This window comes from Nicotiana tabacum, chromosome 8, assembly GCF_000715075.1.
Source record: "Nicotiana tabacum cultivar K326 chromosome 8, ASM71507v2, whole genome shotgun sequence".
In the NCBI taxonomy this organism is placed as follows: domain Eukaryota; kingdom Viridiplantae; phylum Streptophyta; class Magnoliopsida; order Solanales; family Solanaceae; genus Nicotiana; species Nicotiana tabacum.
This window is the reverse complement of record NC_134087.1, coordinates 45,024,086-45,044,209: the sequence shown is the minus strand read 5'-3', so window position 1 is coordinate 45,044,209 and position 20,124 is coordinate 45,024,086. Positions and strand designations below refer to the sequence as shown.

General features: G+C 36.3%; 2 protein-coding genes across 2 annotated transcripts; both read left to right on the top strand.

Annotated features, from left to right (window-relative positions):
• Nucleotides 1-1,876: 1,876 nt before the first annotated feature.
• Nucleotides 1,877-3,013, top strand: LOC107803910 (mitogen-activated protein kinase kinase kinase 20-like). The gene has a single exon (XM_016627704.2). The coding sequence runs from the start codon at nucleotides 1,877-1,879 to the stop codon at nucleotides 2,984-2,986; it is 1,110 nt and encodes a 369-aa protein (XP_016483190.1). The 3' UTR covers nucleotides 2,987-3,013.
• Nucleotides 3,014-12,878: 9,865 nt separating this feature from the next.
• On the top strand, nucleotides 12,879-14,054 carry LOC107803911 (mitogen-activated protein kinase kinase kinase 20-like). The gene has a single exon (XM_016627705.2). The coding sequence runs from the start codon at nucleotides 12,987-12,989 to the stop codon at nucleotides 13,917-13,919; it is 933 nt and encodes a 310-aa protein (XP_016483191.2). The 5' UTR covers nucleotides 12,879-12,986; the 3' UTR covers nucleotides 13,920-14,054.
• The last annotated feature ends 6,070 nt before the right edge of the window (nucleotides 14,055-20,124 follow it).

Sequence of the window (20,124 nt, the reverse complement as noted above, 5' to 3'; positions counted from 1 at the left end):
TCGGGCCGGGCCGGGTTAGTATTTTTATTTTTGTATTTTTGTATAACTATCGTAATTTATATTAATATAATATAAAACAAAAAACAATCTTATAAAAAGAGTGTTTGAATAAAAGAATGCAAAGACTTTAAAATCCTTATATTTGAAATTTTGATATTTCAAAAAATAAGAATTTAACATAATAGAATACAATAAAGATGGAAAAAAATTGCACTGATAATTTTCATGTTCTTTTTTTATTTCAAACTTACAAATTAAAGTTTGCATTTAACTACAACTAAATTAACGAAAAAAGAGTAAAATAAAAATTTTATTGCATAATAATACTTCAAATTAATCTAACAAACTAAAACATTAAGCATAAATACGTCTAATAATTTTAAAATAACACAAATTGTCTCAAATCAACTTAAATATGAATTTCTGGAGGACGCTCAAGACAACTCTTCATATGCCTCCTTAAACAGCATATGCCCACCCACTTTAGACGAAGATTTAAGATTAGACCACAGTTCTTGCACTTCTTTTTCTTCTACCACCTCAAAGTATTCTCAAACATATGAGCACACTCTAGAAGTACAGGGCATGATGTAACTTGAATTGAGAATTTGAATTTGAGAAATGAGAGATGAGTGAAGAAATGAAGAGGGGGGGGTGTATTTATAGTTTTTCAAAGGGCCAACGGTCATATCACTTTTTTAAAAAAATCAGATTTATAGCCGTTGAACCGGTCCGAATCGGGCCGATTAACCGATTCAACAGTATTTTTCGTTGCCCGTGTTTGACCGATCCGGTTAACCGAATTCTTTTTAAACGGACCAACCCCCTAACCCAGCCCACCCGACCCTCTAACTACCGGCCTGGGCCGGTCTGGGTTACAACCGGTCTTGGCCGGTACGAAAACGAATCAACCCGGGCCCGTTAAACAGGCTTACTTTTGGTAGATTACTAAAAATTTGCTATTTGAAAGAAATACCTAAAATAAAAAATTAAGATATATTAGCAAAAATTATGATGATAGTATTTATTGCAAAAATTAATCAAGAGGATGATTATAGTATTTCATGAAAAATTGGGCGTAGTACTTTTGTGCTACACATTTGAGTGAAAATCTACTATGAAAGACATTCTTCACTATGAAATTTTTATCATCGAAACAATGTATGACAGTTTAATTCTAGAATGTATAAACATAGGAATTGACATAATATTCAGAATAATCCTATTAACAAAAGTAATTTGTTATATCTGTTTTATTTTTTGCTCATTCGTCTTCCTTAAATTAGAAATAATTAAATTCGTTAAATGACCTTAGTCTCATTTGAAATAAAATATTTGTATTTTTATTGCTTACACAACAAAATTTAAGGTGCATGTCTTGTGGCAAAGCGAGTATTACTTACAAGTTATAGTGTAAAATCGAGAAGAAGATTAAACAAATAATAATAGAAATTAACAGTTCACCCAAAATTTCATAAAATAGGCCTTATTATACTAATGTGTTAACATATATGACTTCTAATTACGTGTTAACATGACTTTTCTTCTTGGTGATTTGTAAGTAAATAACATTATATACGTTTACATTAAAAATCAAAAGGACGGTTTTGGAATTTTATAAAAATAGAGTTAGTAGTTCTCTTTTTGAATTGTTGCTGGAGAGGAATGGAATTTAAATACGTGGATGAATAGGGTCATATTTTGAGAAAAAGAATAGGGCCGTAACAGAAATAGGGAAAGTAAAAATAGGAAACAAAAGTTAGAATCCTACTTAATAAAGGATTGGGACAACTTCACCTTATAATATAAGAGTACGAAGCAGCAGCAGCAGACGTTCACGAATTACATCCTGATATTTCACAAATTACTTTCAGAAATGGCTTCCATCTTGTGGAAGAGAGTGAGAACACTGGGTGAAGGTGGATTTGGAGTTGTTTCTTTAGCTTCGACTTCCGATAATCAACCTCCCACGTTAGAGCGTCTTCCACCTCTCATCGCCATAAAATCTTGCTTACTCCATCGCTCTCAATCGTTGCAAGAAGAAGAGGCATTCCTCAGCATGTTTGCAGACTCGCCTTACGTAATTCACTGTTTCAGACCTAATATTGAACTACAAGATGGCGTCGCCGTTTACAACTTACTTCTCGAATATGCCTCCGGAGGAAGCTTAGCTGATCGTCTTCACAACTACAACTCAGGGAAAGGACTGTCAGAGTTTGAAGTTAGAAAACACACTAGGAATGTTGTTTTAGGTCTCGTTCACATACACAACAGAGGAGTTATTCATTGCGACATCAAGCCCCATAACATTCTTCTTGCGGGCTCTGATGAAATAGCCAAGATCGCAGATTTCGGGCTCTCTATGACTTTGGAACAGAGCAGGGCAGAAAAGCATGGACTGAGGGGAACTGAAAGGTATTTGGCACCAGAATCCGTGGTTGACGAAAAGTACGGACCAAAAGTTGATATATGGGCTCTTGGTTGCACTGTCTACGAGTTGATGACGGGGACACCGCTATGGGAATCAGAAGAAGATAGCCAAGATTCGAATGTTTTATACAGAATCGGGTTTGAGGAACCAATGTTTCAGAATGCAAAGTTGTCGAACGAAGCACAAGATTTTTTGAAGAGGTGTCTGGTCAAGAATCCCAGTTCACGTTGGACAGCGGAGATGCTATTGAACCATCCGTTCCTGAATTCATCCGAAGTAGCAGACAATAATGTCCAGCCTGCAACAAAGACGACTAAGAAGTTAAAGATCATTATACGCAAACCGCAGCAGAAGATAGCATTCAAGAATCCCAGTTCACGTTGTACAGCCGACATGCTATTGAACCGTCCGTTCCTGAATTCATCCAAAGTAGAAGACAATGTCCAGCAAGCAACAAAGACAGCTAAGAAGCTAAAGATCATTTTACGCAGACCGCAGCAGAAGATAGCATTCAAGATACAACCACATAACCGTGATCTGATCATAGGACATTGATGCAATAATCAGAGAAGAGAATATGAAGAAATTAGACAAGGGAACTCGCGGAAGGCTGTTGGCGATACTGAAAGTAGATACTAAGATTGATAATTGATTTGTAATATATGTAAAAGAACTACGTGTGGGCTTGATCCCTCTTTAGGATTTGTTAGGGGTACGTAGGCAGCCTGCAACCAAGATGATCAGGTGCAGCCCCTTCTTAGTTAAAAAACAATACAATTGAATACTGTGTATGTAAAAGAACTACGTGTGGGCTTGATCCCTCTTTAGGATTTGTTGGGGGTACATAGGCAGCCTGTGATCAAGATGATCTCAGGTGCAGCCCCTTTTTAGTTGAATGAAATGAAGTTTTTTAATATATGGTCATAGTTGATCAATGCACCTTACAAATAAAGGCGACTTGTTGTAAGTTTTTTTTGGTCAATGATGAGTGGCATCAGTTTGCAATAAATACCTTAGTAAAATTGGCAGAGTTCTATTCTGTTTCATTAATTAATGTTAAGTGCTAGTCGATTTTCAAACTGAAAAATCTGTTGCAGATTCATAGATGCTAGTAATCAGCAATTGAGTTTCTTAGTATGCATGATTGATCTGCTAGGTTTCAGAAATCTTTGGTTTCATTAATGTGACTGATCTGCTGCACTTCTAGTTTCCATGTCAAGCAAATTAGAAACAACCGGTTTCCTAATAGATTCATCTTTTGTGATAAAGAAGAAACTGAAAACATCAAGGGAAACCATAGAATTAGAAAAATAATAAGTTTAGGAACAAACTTCCGGAAATATTTTAGACAATAATGAACGCAAGTAGATTCTTAAGCAAATAGTTGGAAGAAACAATGCCTCGATCGTGCTGTAACTCTGGCCTTTATTGTTGGGAATAAACCCCTTACCAAAATAATATTCACGGTAATAAAGCGGAATAATAATGTAGCACCGAGATACGGTAATTAACAAGAATAAAAGAGTAACAATGACACCAAAATTTTTACGTGGAAAACCCTTCTGAATAAGGGAAAAAACCACGACCCCGAGAGGAGCAACTGATATCACTATAGTAAGGAATTTTACAACTTTGTAGGTCGGAGGTAAATACTCCAAAGACCACTACAACACTCAAAAGAAATAACCCTCTTTTGATATTCCCACCTCACTACAATATCGCTCTCTCTCTATTTTCCTCACAGACTATTTTCTTATACCTTGTCTGTGAAACCTTACTCTTTCTTTCTCTCTTTGTTGGTGTGTAGAAATGAGAGTTGAAGCTCTCCTTTTATAGCCAAAGCTTCACCCTCTAAAGCCTACAATATTTGACAATTTACACACACTTTTCACAATTCAACAAAGTTGGCTACCAAACCAAAGAAATTCAACAAGGTTGGCTACCAAACCAAACTAATTCAACAAGGTTGGCTACCAACCAAACCAAGTCAACAAGGTTGGCTACCAAACCAAAGAAAACTCTTATTAGGCACATGCCTAATACTTCTTCAATGAGATGGACATCATCAATCTCCCCCTCCAGTCTCATTCATCTAGAGGAGGTAGCACTGTCTTCTAGTTTGAGTGCATGCCGACAAGTTCTTTGCATAGCTCGAACTTGTTCCTTGGTACCACCTTGGTCAGCATATCTGCGGGATTCTCACTTGTAGAAATCTTCAAGACTTTTAGAGATTCATCATCTACCATTTCTCGAATCCAATGATATCTCACATCAATGTGTTTGGTCCTTGCATGGTACATAGAGTTCTTGCTAAGGTCTATTGCACTTTGACTGTCACAATAGACGACATACTCCTTCTGATGCAATCCAAGCTCTTGAAGGAATCGCTTGAGCCATATCATCTCCTTGCCAGTTTCTGTAGCGGCAATGTACTCTGCTTCAGTTGTTGAAAGTGCAACGCACTTCTGCAACTTAGACTGCCATGATATAGCTCCCCCTGAAAATGTAAATAAATATCCAGTAGTAGATTTTCTGTTGTCAATATCACCTGCCATATCAGCATCTGTATAGCCCTTCAAGATTGGATCAGATCCTCCAAAGCACAAACAATCTCCCGTGGTACCTCTCAGGTACCTGAGTATCCACTTGACTGCTTCCCAATGTTCCTTTCCAGGATTTTCAAGAAACCTGCTGACAACACCAACTGCGTGAGCAATATCTGGTCTAGTACATACCATTGCATACATCAAGCTTCCGACTGCTGAAGCATAAGGAACTTTAGCCATGTTCCCTTTCTCCTCCACTGTTGTAGGACACATCTTCTTACTCAACTTTAGATGACCAGCAAGAGGTGTGCTGACTGGCTTAGCATTCTTCATGTTGAAGCGTTCTAGTACACGTTCAATGTACTTCTCCTGAGATAGCCACAACTTTCTACTTGTTCTCTCTCGAACTATCTTCATCCCTAGAATTTGTTGTGTTGGGCCCAAGTCCTTCATATCAAATGACTTGGACAGATCTCCTTTCAACTTTGCTATCAACCCCTTATCTTTTCCTACAATTAACATGTCATCCACATACAACAACAATATAATAAAGTTATTCTCAGAAAATCTTTTGAAGTATACACATGGATCAGAATAGGTCTTTAGGTATGTTTGACTTTTCATGAATGAATCAAACTTCATGTACCACTGCCTTGGTGCCTGCTTCAATCCATAAAGACTCTTATTCAATTTGCACACCATGTGTTTCTTTCCAGCTACTTCAAATCCTTCTGGTTGCTCCATATAAATCTCCTCTTCCAAATCTCCATGAAGAAATGCAGTTTTCACATCCAACTGCTCCACTTCAAGATCTAGGCTAGCTGCTAAGCTCAAAATTGTTCGAATAGAAGTCATTTTAACAACGGGGGAGAAAATTTCGTCAAAATCAATACCTTTCTTCTGTTCGAAGCCTTTAACCACCAATCGAGCTTTGTATCTGACCAGCTTGCCATCTCCATCTTTCTTGAGTTTAAAGACCCATTTGCATTTGAGTGGTCTTTTACCCTTTGGAAGTTCAACCAGCTTGTATGTGCCATTTTTCTGGAGAGATTCCATCTCTTCTTGCATAGCTTTCATCCACTGGTTCTTTTCTGGATGGGACAACACCTCCTTAAGACTTTCTGGCTCCCCCTGCTCGGCAACCTCGTCGGTTGTACTTTCTGCACTTGTGGGATTGTTAGAAGTAGAAGGAATAGTAACAAAGTTAGGAATTATACCATTTTTCGCCTTTTCTAACATATCAGCAGCAGTTCCAACTTCACTTTCTCGGAAGACTACATCTCTGCTTCTGATGACCTTCTTCTTTACAGGATCCCACAGTCTGTACCCGAACTCTTCATCTCCATATCCGATAAATATGCAGGGAACAGATTTATCATCCAGCTTTGTTCTCTGCTCTTTTGGTACATGTGCAAAAGCTCTACAACCGAACACCTTCAGATGCGAGTAGGACACCTCCTTGTTGGTCCAAACTCTCTCTGGGATTTCAAACGCCAACGGAACTGATGGACTCCTATTGATCAGGTAACAGGCTGTCTGAACTGCTTCACCCCAGAATGACTTAGGCAGTTTAGCCATTCTGAGCATGCTTCTCACCTTCTCCACAATGGTGCGGTTCATCCTCTCGGCTACGCCATTGTGCTGTGGGGTTCCAGGAACTGTCTTTTCATGTCTGATCCCATGACTTGAACAATACTCTTCAAATTCCCTTGAAGTGTACTCACCTCCATTGTCACTTCGGAGACGCTTTAGCTTTCGACCCGTCTCCCTTTCTACTAGAGCATGAAACTTCTGGAAAACTTGAAACACCTGATCTTTGGTTTTCAAAATATAAACCCATAATTTTCGTGAAGCATCATCAATAAAAGTAACAAAATATTTGTTACCTCCCATTGATTCAATTTCCATTGGGCCGCAAACATCAGAATATACTAAATCAAGTATATTCAATTTTCTTTCAGACGATGTCTGAAATGAGACTCTATGCTGCTTACCAAATAAACAGTAGTCACAAGGTTTTACCGTTGTACCTTTGGCATAAGAAATGAGTGATTTCTTGGCAAGAATCTGCAATCCCTTCTCGCTCATATGACCCATTCTTTTGTGCCACAAATCTACAGAAATCTCATCTTGTGCCGCGTTCAATTCACCTTGGCATATTTCTGCATTTGTCCTGTACAACGTGCCACGAGCAACTCCCTTTGCAATCACCAATGATCCCTTAGTGAGTCTCCACTTTTGATTTGCAAAATAGCTCTCGTATCCATCTCGGTCTAAAGCAATTCCCGAGATCAAGTTCATCCGTAAATCAGGTACATGCCGCACATCCTTTAGAACCAATGTGCATCCGACATTTGTCTTGATACAAATGTCACCAATCCCCGCAATCTTTGAGTAACTTGTGTTACCCATTTTCACTGTGCCGAAATCACCTGCTACATATCTGCAAAAAAGATCTCTTACCGGTGTGGCATGGTGAGATGCCGCTGTGTCAACCACCCATTCCGACTCTGAACCTGACAGGTGCATGCATTCCTCTTCCTCATTTATAAAGAGGACAACATTATCATTATTTTGCACCATGGCGGCTGTGTTGTCGTCATTCTTCTGGCCACTGGTTTCACCTTTGCCCTTCCTTGGATTTGGGCAATCTCTTTTGAAGTGACCTGGTTGATTACAGTTGTAGCAATTTCTGACTCTTGATTTGGATCGGTTCTTTGACTTCCCACGAGCTCCGGATCTACCATAGTTGTTCGAACTCCTTTGATAACTCCTGCCTCTACCTTCTGTGATGAGAGCTTGTCCTTGATTTTCAGGCTTCTTTCTCATCTTCTCATTAAGTAGAAGAGCCGATGTGACATCTTTCAACTCAATAGTAGTCTTACCATGCAGGATAGTTGTTGCCAAATTATCGTACGAAGATGGCAACGAGTTCAATAGCAAGATGGCTTTATCTTCTTCCTCGATTTTCACTCCGAGGTTGGCAAGCTGTGTGATTAGTCCGTTAAACACATTTAAATGTGACAAAAAATTCGTACCTTCACTCATGTGTAGGGCGTATAACTGCTTCTTCAGGTACAATTTATTTGTCAGCGTTTTGGACATGTATAGGTTTTCCAACCTTGTCCAAATTCCTCGTGCAGTGTCTTCATCAATGATGTTATTTACCACATCATCTGATAAGTGCAACCTAATTGCACTAGCAGCTCTTTCATCCAAGTCAGCCCAATCCTCAGCTTTCATGGTATCAGGCTTTTTGGAATCAACATCTAGAACCTTGTGTAATCCTTGTTGGATGAGCAGATCTCTCATCCTTCTTTGCCATGTTGAGAAACCGTTATCTCCGTTGAATTTTGCTACCTCGTACTTTACTCCGGACATTTTTATTTTTCACCAAGTATAGTACTACCGACAGTGAATAGTATTTCAGTGAACGAGCAGAACCTGTGCTCTGATACCAGTTGTTGGGAATAAACCCCTTACCAAAATAATATTCACGGTAATAAAGCGGAATAATAATGTAGCACCGAGATACGGTAATTAACAAGAATAAAAGAGTAACAATGACACCAAAATTTTTACGTGGAAAACCCTTCTGAATAAGGGAAAAAACCACGACCCCGAGAGGAGCAACTGATATCACTATAGTAAGGAATTTTACAACTTTGTAGGTCGGAGGTAAATACTCCAAAGACCACTACAACACTCAAAAGAAATAACCCTCTTTTGATATTCCCACCTCACTACAATATCGCTCTCTCTCTATTTTCCTCACAGACTATTTTCTTATACCTTGTCTGTGAAACCTTACTCTTTCTTTCTCTCTTTGTTGGTGTGTAGAAATGAGAGTTGAAGCTCTCCTTTTATAGCCAAAGCTTCACCCTCTAAAGCCTACAATATTTGACAATTTACACACACTTTTCACAATTCAACAAAGTTGGCTACCAAACCAAAGAAATTCAACAAGGTTGGCTACCAAACCAAACTAATTCAACAAGGTTGGCTACCAACCAAACCAAGTCAACAAGGTTGGCTACCAAACCAAAGAAAACTCTTATTAGGCACATGCCTAATACTTCTTCAATGAGATGGACATCATCATTTATTACTGCTATCGAAGTTGATAAATAGGATGTACACTAAACATTCTGGTAGATGGGATAGAGGAAACTTCGGCATGCATTAATTCAAGTGGGAGTTAAAGTTCTGTTTTCCATAAGCTCATTTCCAGTAATCACAAACGGTCTCTGCAGGTCTATAACTAGTCAGCAAGACATAATAAAATATTATACCTGATAAAGATGTTATCTTGACACATGGGAATTTTGTAGCCCTTAATAAAACTGCTTGTGAGGTTTGAGTAACATTATTTGAGTACAAAAAAGTTTACCTGACTATTATACCAACATTTCAAGTTTATGGGCTCTCTTTCTTGGTTATGGGATTATTGTTGCTGGTGACACTCTGGTTGTTACAAGAAAATTTAGAGTTGACAAGATGGTAATATCTATCAGGAATATATTGTTCCTGCCACTTCTCAGCAGTCCAATAAATGGCCTGAAACTGGTTTCATGTCACAAAATGCATTGATGAGTTCTCTAGGACTCTCGCCATGTAGGTTTTGCGCAGGTACTGACCCTGAAACATCAACTGTAAATTAAATGTCCTCTAAACAATGTACAATAGCGAAACTCCTGTTTTGAATAGCACAGTCTTGTAGAATGGCTCATTTCTTATACCCTTGATCGGCTAACTTGTTTTTCAATTTTCCCCTAAATGGATGAAATTACAATGTGTTAAATGCCACACAGGGTAGCAGAGAATTTATATCTTTCTTTATTGTGATAAGTCAGATGATTTATCATCAATATAATTAAGTGTTCCCCGAGGTTATATTTGTATATTTTGCCTTTACATTCCAGAATTGTTCGTCATTATTGTTCAATCCAGGGTTATGGCACGACTTGAGATCACTGCTGCAGGAACAGTAAAGCATGGTTGCAATACTGAGAAAGTTCAGTAGCCTTCCAGCTGCAAATATCTAAACTAGTGAATGAGTGAACTTTGGAATGCCATTTCACGCGGCTAATTCATCACAGAAGTTTCTTGGCGTGTAACGTGTTCAATAGATTGTTCCTTGGACTGGTACTTCCAATTGCTGCTTAGCTTTTAGTTTCAACTTCAGTTTTGCCTTGCTTATTGTTGCTGCTATCCTGCAGTGAATAGTGATGCTTATCTCCAAAGTATTAATACGGCCTTAAGATTTCCAAATATGCAGTATTGTTTAACTGATAATAACCATTACGTATTGCTGGCCATATCTGATCTGTTTCTTGGATGTATAATGAAATAGAACATGGCAAGACATCTGCTAGGACATGTAAAGATGAAATACCTTCATAGATTGCTATACAATATGTACAACTAGAATGATATGAATCCTTAATCAGTTCTAAAAATGTATTACTGATAATTTGATGATGAGAATGAAATGAATGAGATCTGATAGAAATTTACATGTTAAATCCTTAATCAGTTTTAAAATCTATATTTATCGATAAGGGAATTGATTTGATCTTTTGAACTAAATCTGGGATATCAATGTGGACCAAAAACAATGACATAGAGAAAAGAGACACAAAAGGTGATCATATTATTACATACTACACGAATGGCAGAATAGCTTCTTTGATCTGACCTTTTGAACCAAAAATGTAAAACCAATTGTGGAGCTTATTCATTGCTCATTTTCAGGGTAAACGTCAAATACAAAAAGGAGACACAAATAAACATCAAACTAAAGCACGACATCCAAACATTCATCGTTTTTGGCAATAAAGTAGAGATCCTTCTCTTTCGCTGCACTCATTCCAGGTTTCTCGCTCATATCCAAATCTTTCAGACTAGTTCCATATGGAAGCTCCCTGTTTAAGTGGTTGAGGAGCCGAGCCAAGGATATCTAAAATTACCTAAAGCATTCCAGGGCAAATTCATTTGCCCGACCCAAATGGAATAAACTCAAAGTGATTTCCCATATAGTCAATAGAAGAATTTTCAAATCTCTCTAGTATAAAACTCTCCGGGTCATGCCAAACTTCTGGATCTCTTCCAATTGCCCATGTATTAACTAGTACTGTGGCCTTAGAAGGTATTGTATATCCATCAATACATGTTTGTTCCCTACATTCCCTATGCAATATACTTGGAGCGTGTAGCCTTAATGTTTCTTTAACCACTAACAATTTATCAAAATCTTCTTCATCAAAACTCGATTTCCCTTTGAAGGCTCGTCTCACTTCACTCTGCGCCTTGGCCATGACGTTTGGGTTCTTCATCAGTTCTGACAACGCCCAAATAATAGCTGTAGATGAAGTTTCAGTTCCAGCAGTAAGCATGTCCTACATCAACAAATAATAAATAACAACATCAGAACAATGCAATGAGAAGAGTTGCACCTAAACATCTCTATTTAGCTACATACATTTGAATGATGATTATATATGCATTTTGTACCCCTTTTAAGAGTCCTCCCGAGCTTCTATAATTTTTGTTTTGTCAAATTAGAACCACTTAACTAATCACCGAGATGGGATTGACATAGATTTGACCCTTTATATTATATAGAGAAGAAGAAGTTAGTGACAAAAACAATTAAAATACTTTTTTAACGAAAAATTATTTAATTTTACCTAAGTAATATGAAAGTCACTTAGACATAGTAATTTATTGAAAATAGGAGTAACTAATATGGTCACAAAATCTCCCACTCGTTCTCAGCACCAGTTGAGTATCACTAGCAAAAAGCTATTCTTTAAAAGCTACAGACTTGCATCAATAGAAGAAGGTGAAACTGCAAGTTTATGCAAAATGGGAGGAAATGGTTGTTCAAAGACGAATGCCCATGTCTATTTTGATGGCTTGCATCCAACTAAAGCTGTTAACGTTGTGCTTGGTAACAGTTTTTTTCAACAATGTGGTATGTGACGTCCAGACAGACATGTTCTATGTCTAATGATTTCGGGTATAACTTGCATTCAAAGACTCGATGGTTTACGGATTCTCAATGCGAGAGTCGATATATGGTAATAGGGCTTTTGATTCTAATTTTAAAGTTGAACTTTACCCGACAATTGGAAACCGCTCTCTCAAATTTAAGACATTGCCCTTTGTCATGTCTAATTTTATTTTCTTAGATGGAATTACGAGTGTTGATAAGGTATTATGCTTGTATTATCTCGGTTGCTTTTATTCTACTTATGCATAATTGGTGTTTATCTCAATTGAGAAAGCCTATTCACATTTCAATTGAATACGCAAGAAGAATTGGAGATGCATATTAGATAATAGGTAATTGATTACTACAAAATTGTTTTTTGTTTTGGTAGATTACTAAAAAATTGTTATTTTAAAGGAAATATCTAAAATAAATGAAATTAAGATATAATTGCCAAATCTCCTAAACTATGCTTCACACTTGTGCTTTAAAATAAATTGTTGTTATTGAGGATTTATGCATTAATATTATGTATATTTCAACTTTCAAGCAAAAATAAAGAGGACTGTTAATGAGCTTTTAGATATAAAAATAAAATTTCTTCATTTTTATTGGCGTATATCCGGTAGTAAAATTGAGGAGAACTTAATTAATTTATGTAGATGGACAATTTTACAAAGAAAAATATTTACGAGTTATAATAGAGGATAAATTTCATTTTTATAGAAAATTTCTTCAAGATTTTCATCTTCAAAATAATTTATTAGTTTCTAGAATAATTTATGCGACAATAATATAAAATTGAAGTAACATATTAAAATTTTGTACTACTCCATTTAGGAATAGGAGATGAGACCGAATATAATAGGGTAAGCGTAGACTAAATAGCCAAATGGGAAACAAAACTTTTAAGCAACCAAAATACTTACTAGTACAAAAACTACACTACTTAGCAGAGGTGAGAGGGACAGAGAATATTCACATAACATTCTTTGTAGTAACCTAGTTATTTCTAATGGCGAAAGGAGAAGAAGAAGTAGAAGTTATGTGGAAGAGAGGGAGAACATTGGGGAAAGGAGGCTTTGGCTTCGTTTCGTTAGCTTCCTCTGATGATACCAATTTCACTGCTACTGTTCATCATTGTCTAATTCTATCACTGATTGTGGTAAAGTCTAGTATGTTCAGCCATTCTGAATCGCTTCAAGTAGAGAGGGAATTTCTCCACTTGTTCGAAGATTCTCCTCACGTTATTCGCTCTTTCGATGTTAAAGTTACGCTAGAAGACGGTGTTCTCCTTTACAACTTATTGTTAGAATATACATCTGATGGAAGCTTGGCGGATCGCTTGAATTGTTCAGGGAAAGGAATGCCAGAGGTTGAAGTTAAAAAACACACCAAAAGCGTCGTTTTAGGGCTTATTCGCATTCATGGCGTGGGAATCATTCACTGCGATATAAATCCTCACAACGTTCTACTTATTACTCCTACTGATGATGATACAACAGAGATTGCCAAGACCGCTGATTTCGGTCTTGCTATGACTTTGGAACAGAGCTGGACACAAAAGCAAGGACTCAGGGGAACCAAAAGGTACATGGCACCTGAATTCATGCTTAAGCGGGAGTACGGTCCAAAGGCGGACATCTGGGCTCTTGGTTGCACTGTCTACGAGTTGATCACTAGGACACCCCAATGGGAATCATCCAATTCTTATGCAAAGGTTGATGATGTGTTATACCGAATCGGGTATGAGGAACCAAGTTTTGAGAATGCGAAACTGTCAGCAAAGGCAAAGGATTTTGTGAGAAGTTGTCTGGTCAAGAATCCGAGCTCGCGTTGGACTACCGACATGCTCTTAAATCATTCTTTTCTGAAATCAGCCAACAATGTGCAGCCTGCAACAAAGACAAGGAAGAAGCAATGTGGTTACATGTCCCTTTTTGCGTAGACCCCATCGAAAGACAACATTCAAGACACGACCACACAGTCGCAATTTGGTTATAGAACATTGATGCATGATCAGAATGCACCTGCTGAATCTGAAGAAAGTAGAGAACGGAATTCGTGAAAGGCTGCTAGCTACTGACAGTAGATAGATGATTCTGTTGAAAAATTAGTGATATATCAAAAGGTAATGTCCATCTTGGTTTGGGAAAACTTTTCTCTTTGAAATATTATTTACATCTACTTATTATTTAGTAAGTTATTTTACAATTGATAGAGTCAAACTAGCCGTTATCTAGCTGTTGAAGCAACACCTATATAAACATGGTCTTTGAAGAGCTAAAGACACACTTTCTAATACAACTTTCTGAATCATCTTCTTCCTTCTATGTGCTGGGTTTCTTTCTTGAGTTTTCTGCTAGTTCTGTTCCCAGTTTAATAACTGGAAGAGCTTGTTGAATCCTGGGGGATACGCCTAATTTTATTTATCACTATGTGGGTGAAATATCCTTAAGGACAGTGTCCTTGACACGCCTCAAGCTAAATCTTATTCTCCATAATCATCAATATCTTTCCAACAATCTTAAGGATAATTCTACTTTATTCTTATAGAGAATGCTACTTATGAAATTCTGATGGACTTTACAGACATATGGTAATGTCTTCTGCTTGATATTGCGTAATATATATCTAAGTAACAGGTATGGATAATTGAACTAATACCTCCTCAACATTTATTCTTTCATGCTTATTCTCGTGAGAATATAATTGGCATATATCTTTGGCCTTAAGATGATACATATAATCTCCTTCTAATTTTATTAGTATTTCGGGGTGTGCGTTATTTGCTGTAGTAAATTTGTAGCGTGTTATTATGTATGTGCATTTTGTATTGTGAAAAAAAATGCATATTTTTTTTTAGTCTTATAAGAGAAGCTTTTGTAGTTCTCTTTATCTTGAATGTTTTGAATTTACTCTCTTAAAATTTTAAAGAGGCAATATATTATTTGTTTTGAGCAGTGGTAAAACTTGATTTTCTAATGCATCGATATTTTACAGTTTACTTATGTTTCTAGAGATCTTAGGTGAACTATTAAATGATTTTAAATCTGGCTTTAGCAAAAATGGTTATTATAAATATATCTAAGAGAACTCATATATGTATATTATTGTCGATTGCTTTTTCCGCCCTTGCCTCGCGGAAATAATTTTTTTAAATGTCAATATGGAAGAGCCTTACAAAATTTGTGATTCTTGTGGCGACAATATATATTGGAGTGCCAAAGTATATTGCATTTTGGTGGAAGTACTTTGTGATCTTAAAATAAACTTTGCTTATCTCTTGGTCATTTAGGTGAATGTTGAGTAATCATTGATTTTTCTTCGTATAACTATGAGTTATTTATTTGAGATCAAGCTTTATTGGAAATGATAATTGTTTATTGGGGCTACACTAAGCCATTATATATTTCTCAATGTAGAAGAGGATTCGAGAGAAATAATAATCCTGCAAAGTCAAATATAATTTTGACTAAGCGGATCATATAATTATTGTGGTCATTTCTCAAGCGAATCTTATGGCTAATGATGTTAGACTTTTGTGCTACTAAGCAGATTTGTGCTAATAAAGTTAATTTTGTGTCCTACATCGAAGTTGAAGAGCAAGAAGAATAATTTATTTATTTTGGTGATTCAAGAACTGCTCAAGTTCTCGGAATGGAAAATTTCTTTTTAATCTCACTTCTGAAAAATATTGGCATTAGTTGGGCGATCCATAACTCTAATATTCGGGCAAATTTGGTTCCTGTAGAATTATTAAGAAAAGTTAGAGTGAAAATTTTCTTTGAGAATGATGGGTTGCATCAAATAAAAATATTTTTTTATGGGTAGTGAGTATTGTAATCATGATTTGTTAATATTTCTTACTAATTTTAAAATAATGTCGAATATGCTAGTACTTGTACTTACTTAAAATAAGTGTTTATGATGACATAATATCGGTAGTTATACATAATTGTTTGAGTGAAACTATATGTTGTTATTTATAAGATGAAATGTCTTATATATGAGAAATTGGTAATACTTCTTATAAGTTATGAAAAATATTACTCTCTACCTTAAATTTTTTGAAAATGTGTGGGTCACAGTATTTTACTTTGGGTTTATTAAATATTTGGGTGAAGAAATTATTGAATTATACCTCATTTCTTATTTAAGATATTTCTGTAGAAGTTAAAGTTGCTTCTATGTTTAGAAAATTTTCTTTGGTACTTGACTATGGAAGATACAAGAAGAAAATAAATTCTTATGTGTTGAAAGATGTTTCAAAAGGCACTTGTATAGAAGTCAAGTTTATTTCATTTAGAGATGATTTGATGCCTACTTGAGAAGTACTATGAGTTAGTATTTAGTATGTGAATTTTTCACTGTATTAGAAGGATATAGTGACAATATTGAATCTCTGATTCAGATGAGAAAAACTCAATAGTGATTATGTGATCACCTTTTTGGTGGGTGTTATGGTATTAAAATTGCCTTGAAGTGAGGTTGATTAAGAAACCTCTTGGTGAGTTAAACCGACAATAATTTTTCGATGAATTGTGATTGTCAAGGTGCAATAACCATTGTAAGAAAATAAATCTCTCAATGGGAAGATTAGATACATTCTCTAGAGACATTATGTGATAAAGCAATTGCTTAGATATGAGAATTTTTTATACATATTATGTGTAGTCAAAAGAGGATTTGGCCGATCCTTTGACTTATAAGTGAAACATCGAGGGGTTGAGACTTTTGCCAATTTGAGATGGATCAACAATGATGGTAACCCAACCTATATGATTGGAGATCCAATGAAGTAGGTTCATATGAGTAATAACAAGTCATTAGTTGATCAAATATGCACTATTAATATATGTCTCTTCCTATGGTGTCTGTGTGTATACATAGTGCAAGACTTCAAGGAATGTGAGGTTGAGTTATTATACTCTTAATCCAATAATCCATAACCTATTGGAGGTGGTGTATTATGATGCAGAATACACTTGATGGATGGACCTATATGAGTGTGGAATGGAGTGGGGCCGCTCCTATGAAATTTGTGGCAAAATTTCTAGAGCACTGATAAAAATCAGGCGCGTGCATGGCCTATTAGCGCAAATCCGCGATAACAACAGAAATTGTGGGGGTGTAATATGTTGAATAAGATCCATAGCTTACAACAAGAATTTTTGGTTCATAGAAGTTATAAACTTTACGAATTATTCTGTAAGTTAAATCTTGTTTTATCTATATCTGGTTCATAGTCTATAAAATATCAGATGAATTTTATTATACCCGAAACCCAGCAAATTATCTCTCTTTCTTTCTTTCTTTATTTACTATTTTTTATATCCCTTTTGCGATATGTGGGGGATTGTTGAAAAATTAGTGATATATCAAAAGGTAATGTCCATCTTGGTTTGGGAAAACTTTTTTCTTTGAAATATTATTTACATCTACTTATTATTTAGTAAGTTATTTTACAATTAATAGAGTCAAACTAGCCGTTACTAGCCGTTGGAGAAACACCTATATAAACATGGTCTTTGAAGAGCTAAAGACACACTTTCTAATACAACTTTCTGAATCATTTTCTTCTTTCTGCGTGCTGGGTTTCTTTCTTGAGTTTTCCGCTAGTTATGTTCCCAGTTTAATAACTGGAAGAGCTTGTTGAATCTTGGGGGATACGCCTAATTTTATTTATCACTGTGTGGAAGAAATATCTTTAAGGACAGTGTCCTTGATACGCCTCAAGCTAAATCTTATTCTCCATAATCATCAATATCTTTCCAACAGATTCATGATAGAAAATTCATTTATTGTATATGTAAAAGAACTGTGTGTGGCTTGATCCCCTTTAGGATTTGTTTGGGTCACGTAGGCAGCCTGCAACCAAGATGATCAGGTGCAGCCCCTTCTTAGTTAAAAAAAATAATATAATTGAATACTGTATATGTAAAGAACTACGTGTGGGCTTGATCCCCTCTTTACGATTTGTTTTGGGGGTACGTAGGCAGCTTATGATCAAAATGATCTCAGGTGCAGCCCCTTTTTATTCAAAAAAACAAATTGTGTCTATGCTTATAGTTGATGAACACTCCTTACAAAGAAAAGGTTTCTTCTTGTATGTGATAAATAAAAAAAACAAATTGTGTCTATGCTTATAGTTGATGAACACTGTTGCGGAAGTCAAATCTATATAGTGTGAATAAGTCACAACTACTATACCAAAAATTATGACAGCCACCAAATAATAAATAAGACAATAAAGCAACAATAAAGGGAACACCAGAATTTACGAGGTTCGGCTAATTTTGCCTACTCCTCGGACACAACCAATATTTTATTTCACTCCAAAAATACAAGTGAAATAATACTAAAGAGAGAATATACAAATGCCTTAAACAGATGAGAAGGAAAAATGAGAGGTGTGTTTAAATCCTAAACATTAAGCCTTCTTTTATAGGGGGAAAATCCCCCCAACTATTCATTTCCCACCGATGTGGGACAAACATTTCTGCCAACTACTTTAACAAATCTCCACCTTGGCAAAAATTCCACATCTTCAATTTTCTCTCAATAACAAATTTTGATTGTGTCTTCATCTTCAATCTTCAGTTTTCAACAATGTTGATCAAATCCAAACAATGTTGAAACTTGACCGCAGTCACCACCTTTGTCAGCATATCAGCAGGATTCTCCGTAGTATGAATTTTCTTCACCGTGACTCCACCTTCTTCTATGATTTCTCATACGAAATGATACCGAACATCAATGTGCTTCGTCCTTGCATGATAAACTTGGTTCTTCGCTAATTGAATAGCACTTTGACTATCACAAAAAATTGTGATACCTTTTTGTTCAACACCAAGCTCCTTTAGCAATCCTTGAAGCCAAATTGCCTCTTTCACAGCCTCTGTAATAGCCATGTATTCTGCCTCTGTTGTAGACAAAGCAACTGTTGACTGTAAAGTAGACTTCCAACTAACTGGTGCCTTTGCAAAAGTAAACACATAACCAGTAGTTGATCTTCGTTTGTCCAGATCACCCGCAAAATCTGAGTTACAATATCCAACTACAGACTGATTGTCTTCCTGCTCAAAAACTAACCCGACATCTACAGTATTATGAATATACCGTAGAATCCACTTCACAGCTTGTCAATGCTCCTTCCCTGGATTGTGCATATATCTGCTAATAACTCCAACAGCTTGTGAAATGTTAGGCCTTGTGCAAACCATTGCATACATCAAGCTACCAACAGCATTTGCGTATGGTACCTTTGACATATACTCTCGTTCAGCTTCATCCATTGGCGACATAATAGTACTTAGCTTAAAATGGGATGCAAGTGGAGTACTAACTGGCTTAGGCTTGTCATCTATGCCAAAACGTTGAAGTACTCTCTTCAAATATTCCTTTTAAGATAAACAGAGTTTCTTTGAACGTCTATCTCTAATTATCTCCATGCCAAGAATTTTCTTTGCCTCACCCAAATCCTTCATCTCGAACTCCTTCTTCAGTTGAATCTTCAACTTATCAATTTCTTCCGAATTCTTGGAAGCTATCAACATATCATCAACATATAGGAGAAGATATACAAAGGAAGCATCTTTAAGCTTGCGCAAATACACACAATGATCGTATTTTCTTCTCTTGTATCCTTGCCGCAACATAAACTCGTCAAATCGCTTGTACCATTGTCTAGAAGATTGTTTCAATCCGTACAATGATTTTTCAAGTTTGCACACCATATTTTCTTTTCCAGCAACTTTGAATCCTTCTGGATGAGTCATGTAGATTTCCTCCTCCAAGTTTCCATGTAAAAATGCAGTTTTTACATCCATCTGAACTAGTTCCAAATCCAATTGTGCTACCAAAGCCAACATAATTCTAATGGAGGAATGTTTTACAACTGGAGAAAATACTTCATTGTAATCAATTCCCTCCTTTTGAGCATATCCTTTGGCCACCAATCTTGCTTTGTAGCGAACATCTACTTGGTTAGGAAATCCTTCTTTCTTTGCAAATACCCATTTGCACCCAATTGCTTTCTTTCCCTTCGGGAGATTGGCCAATCTCCATGTATGATTCTGATGAAGGGACTGTATTTCATCATTCATGGCAATCCTCCACTTATCTTCTTCTAAACTTTGGACTGCGTCTTT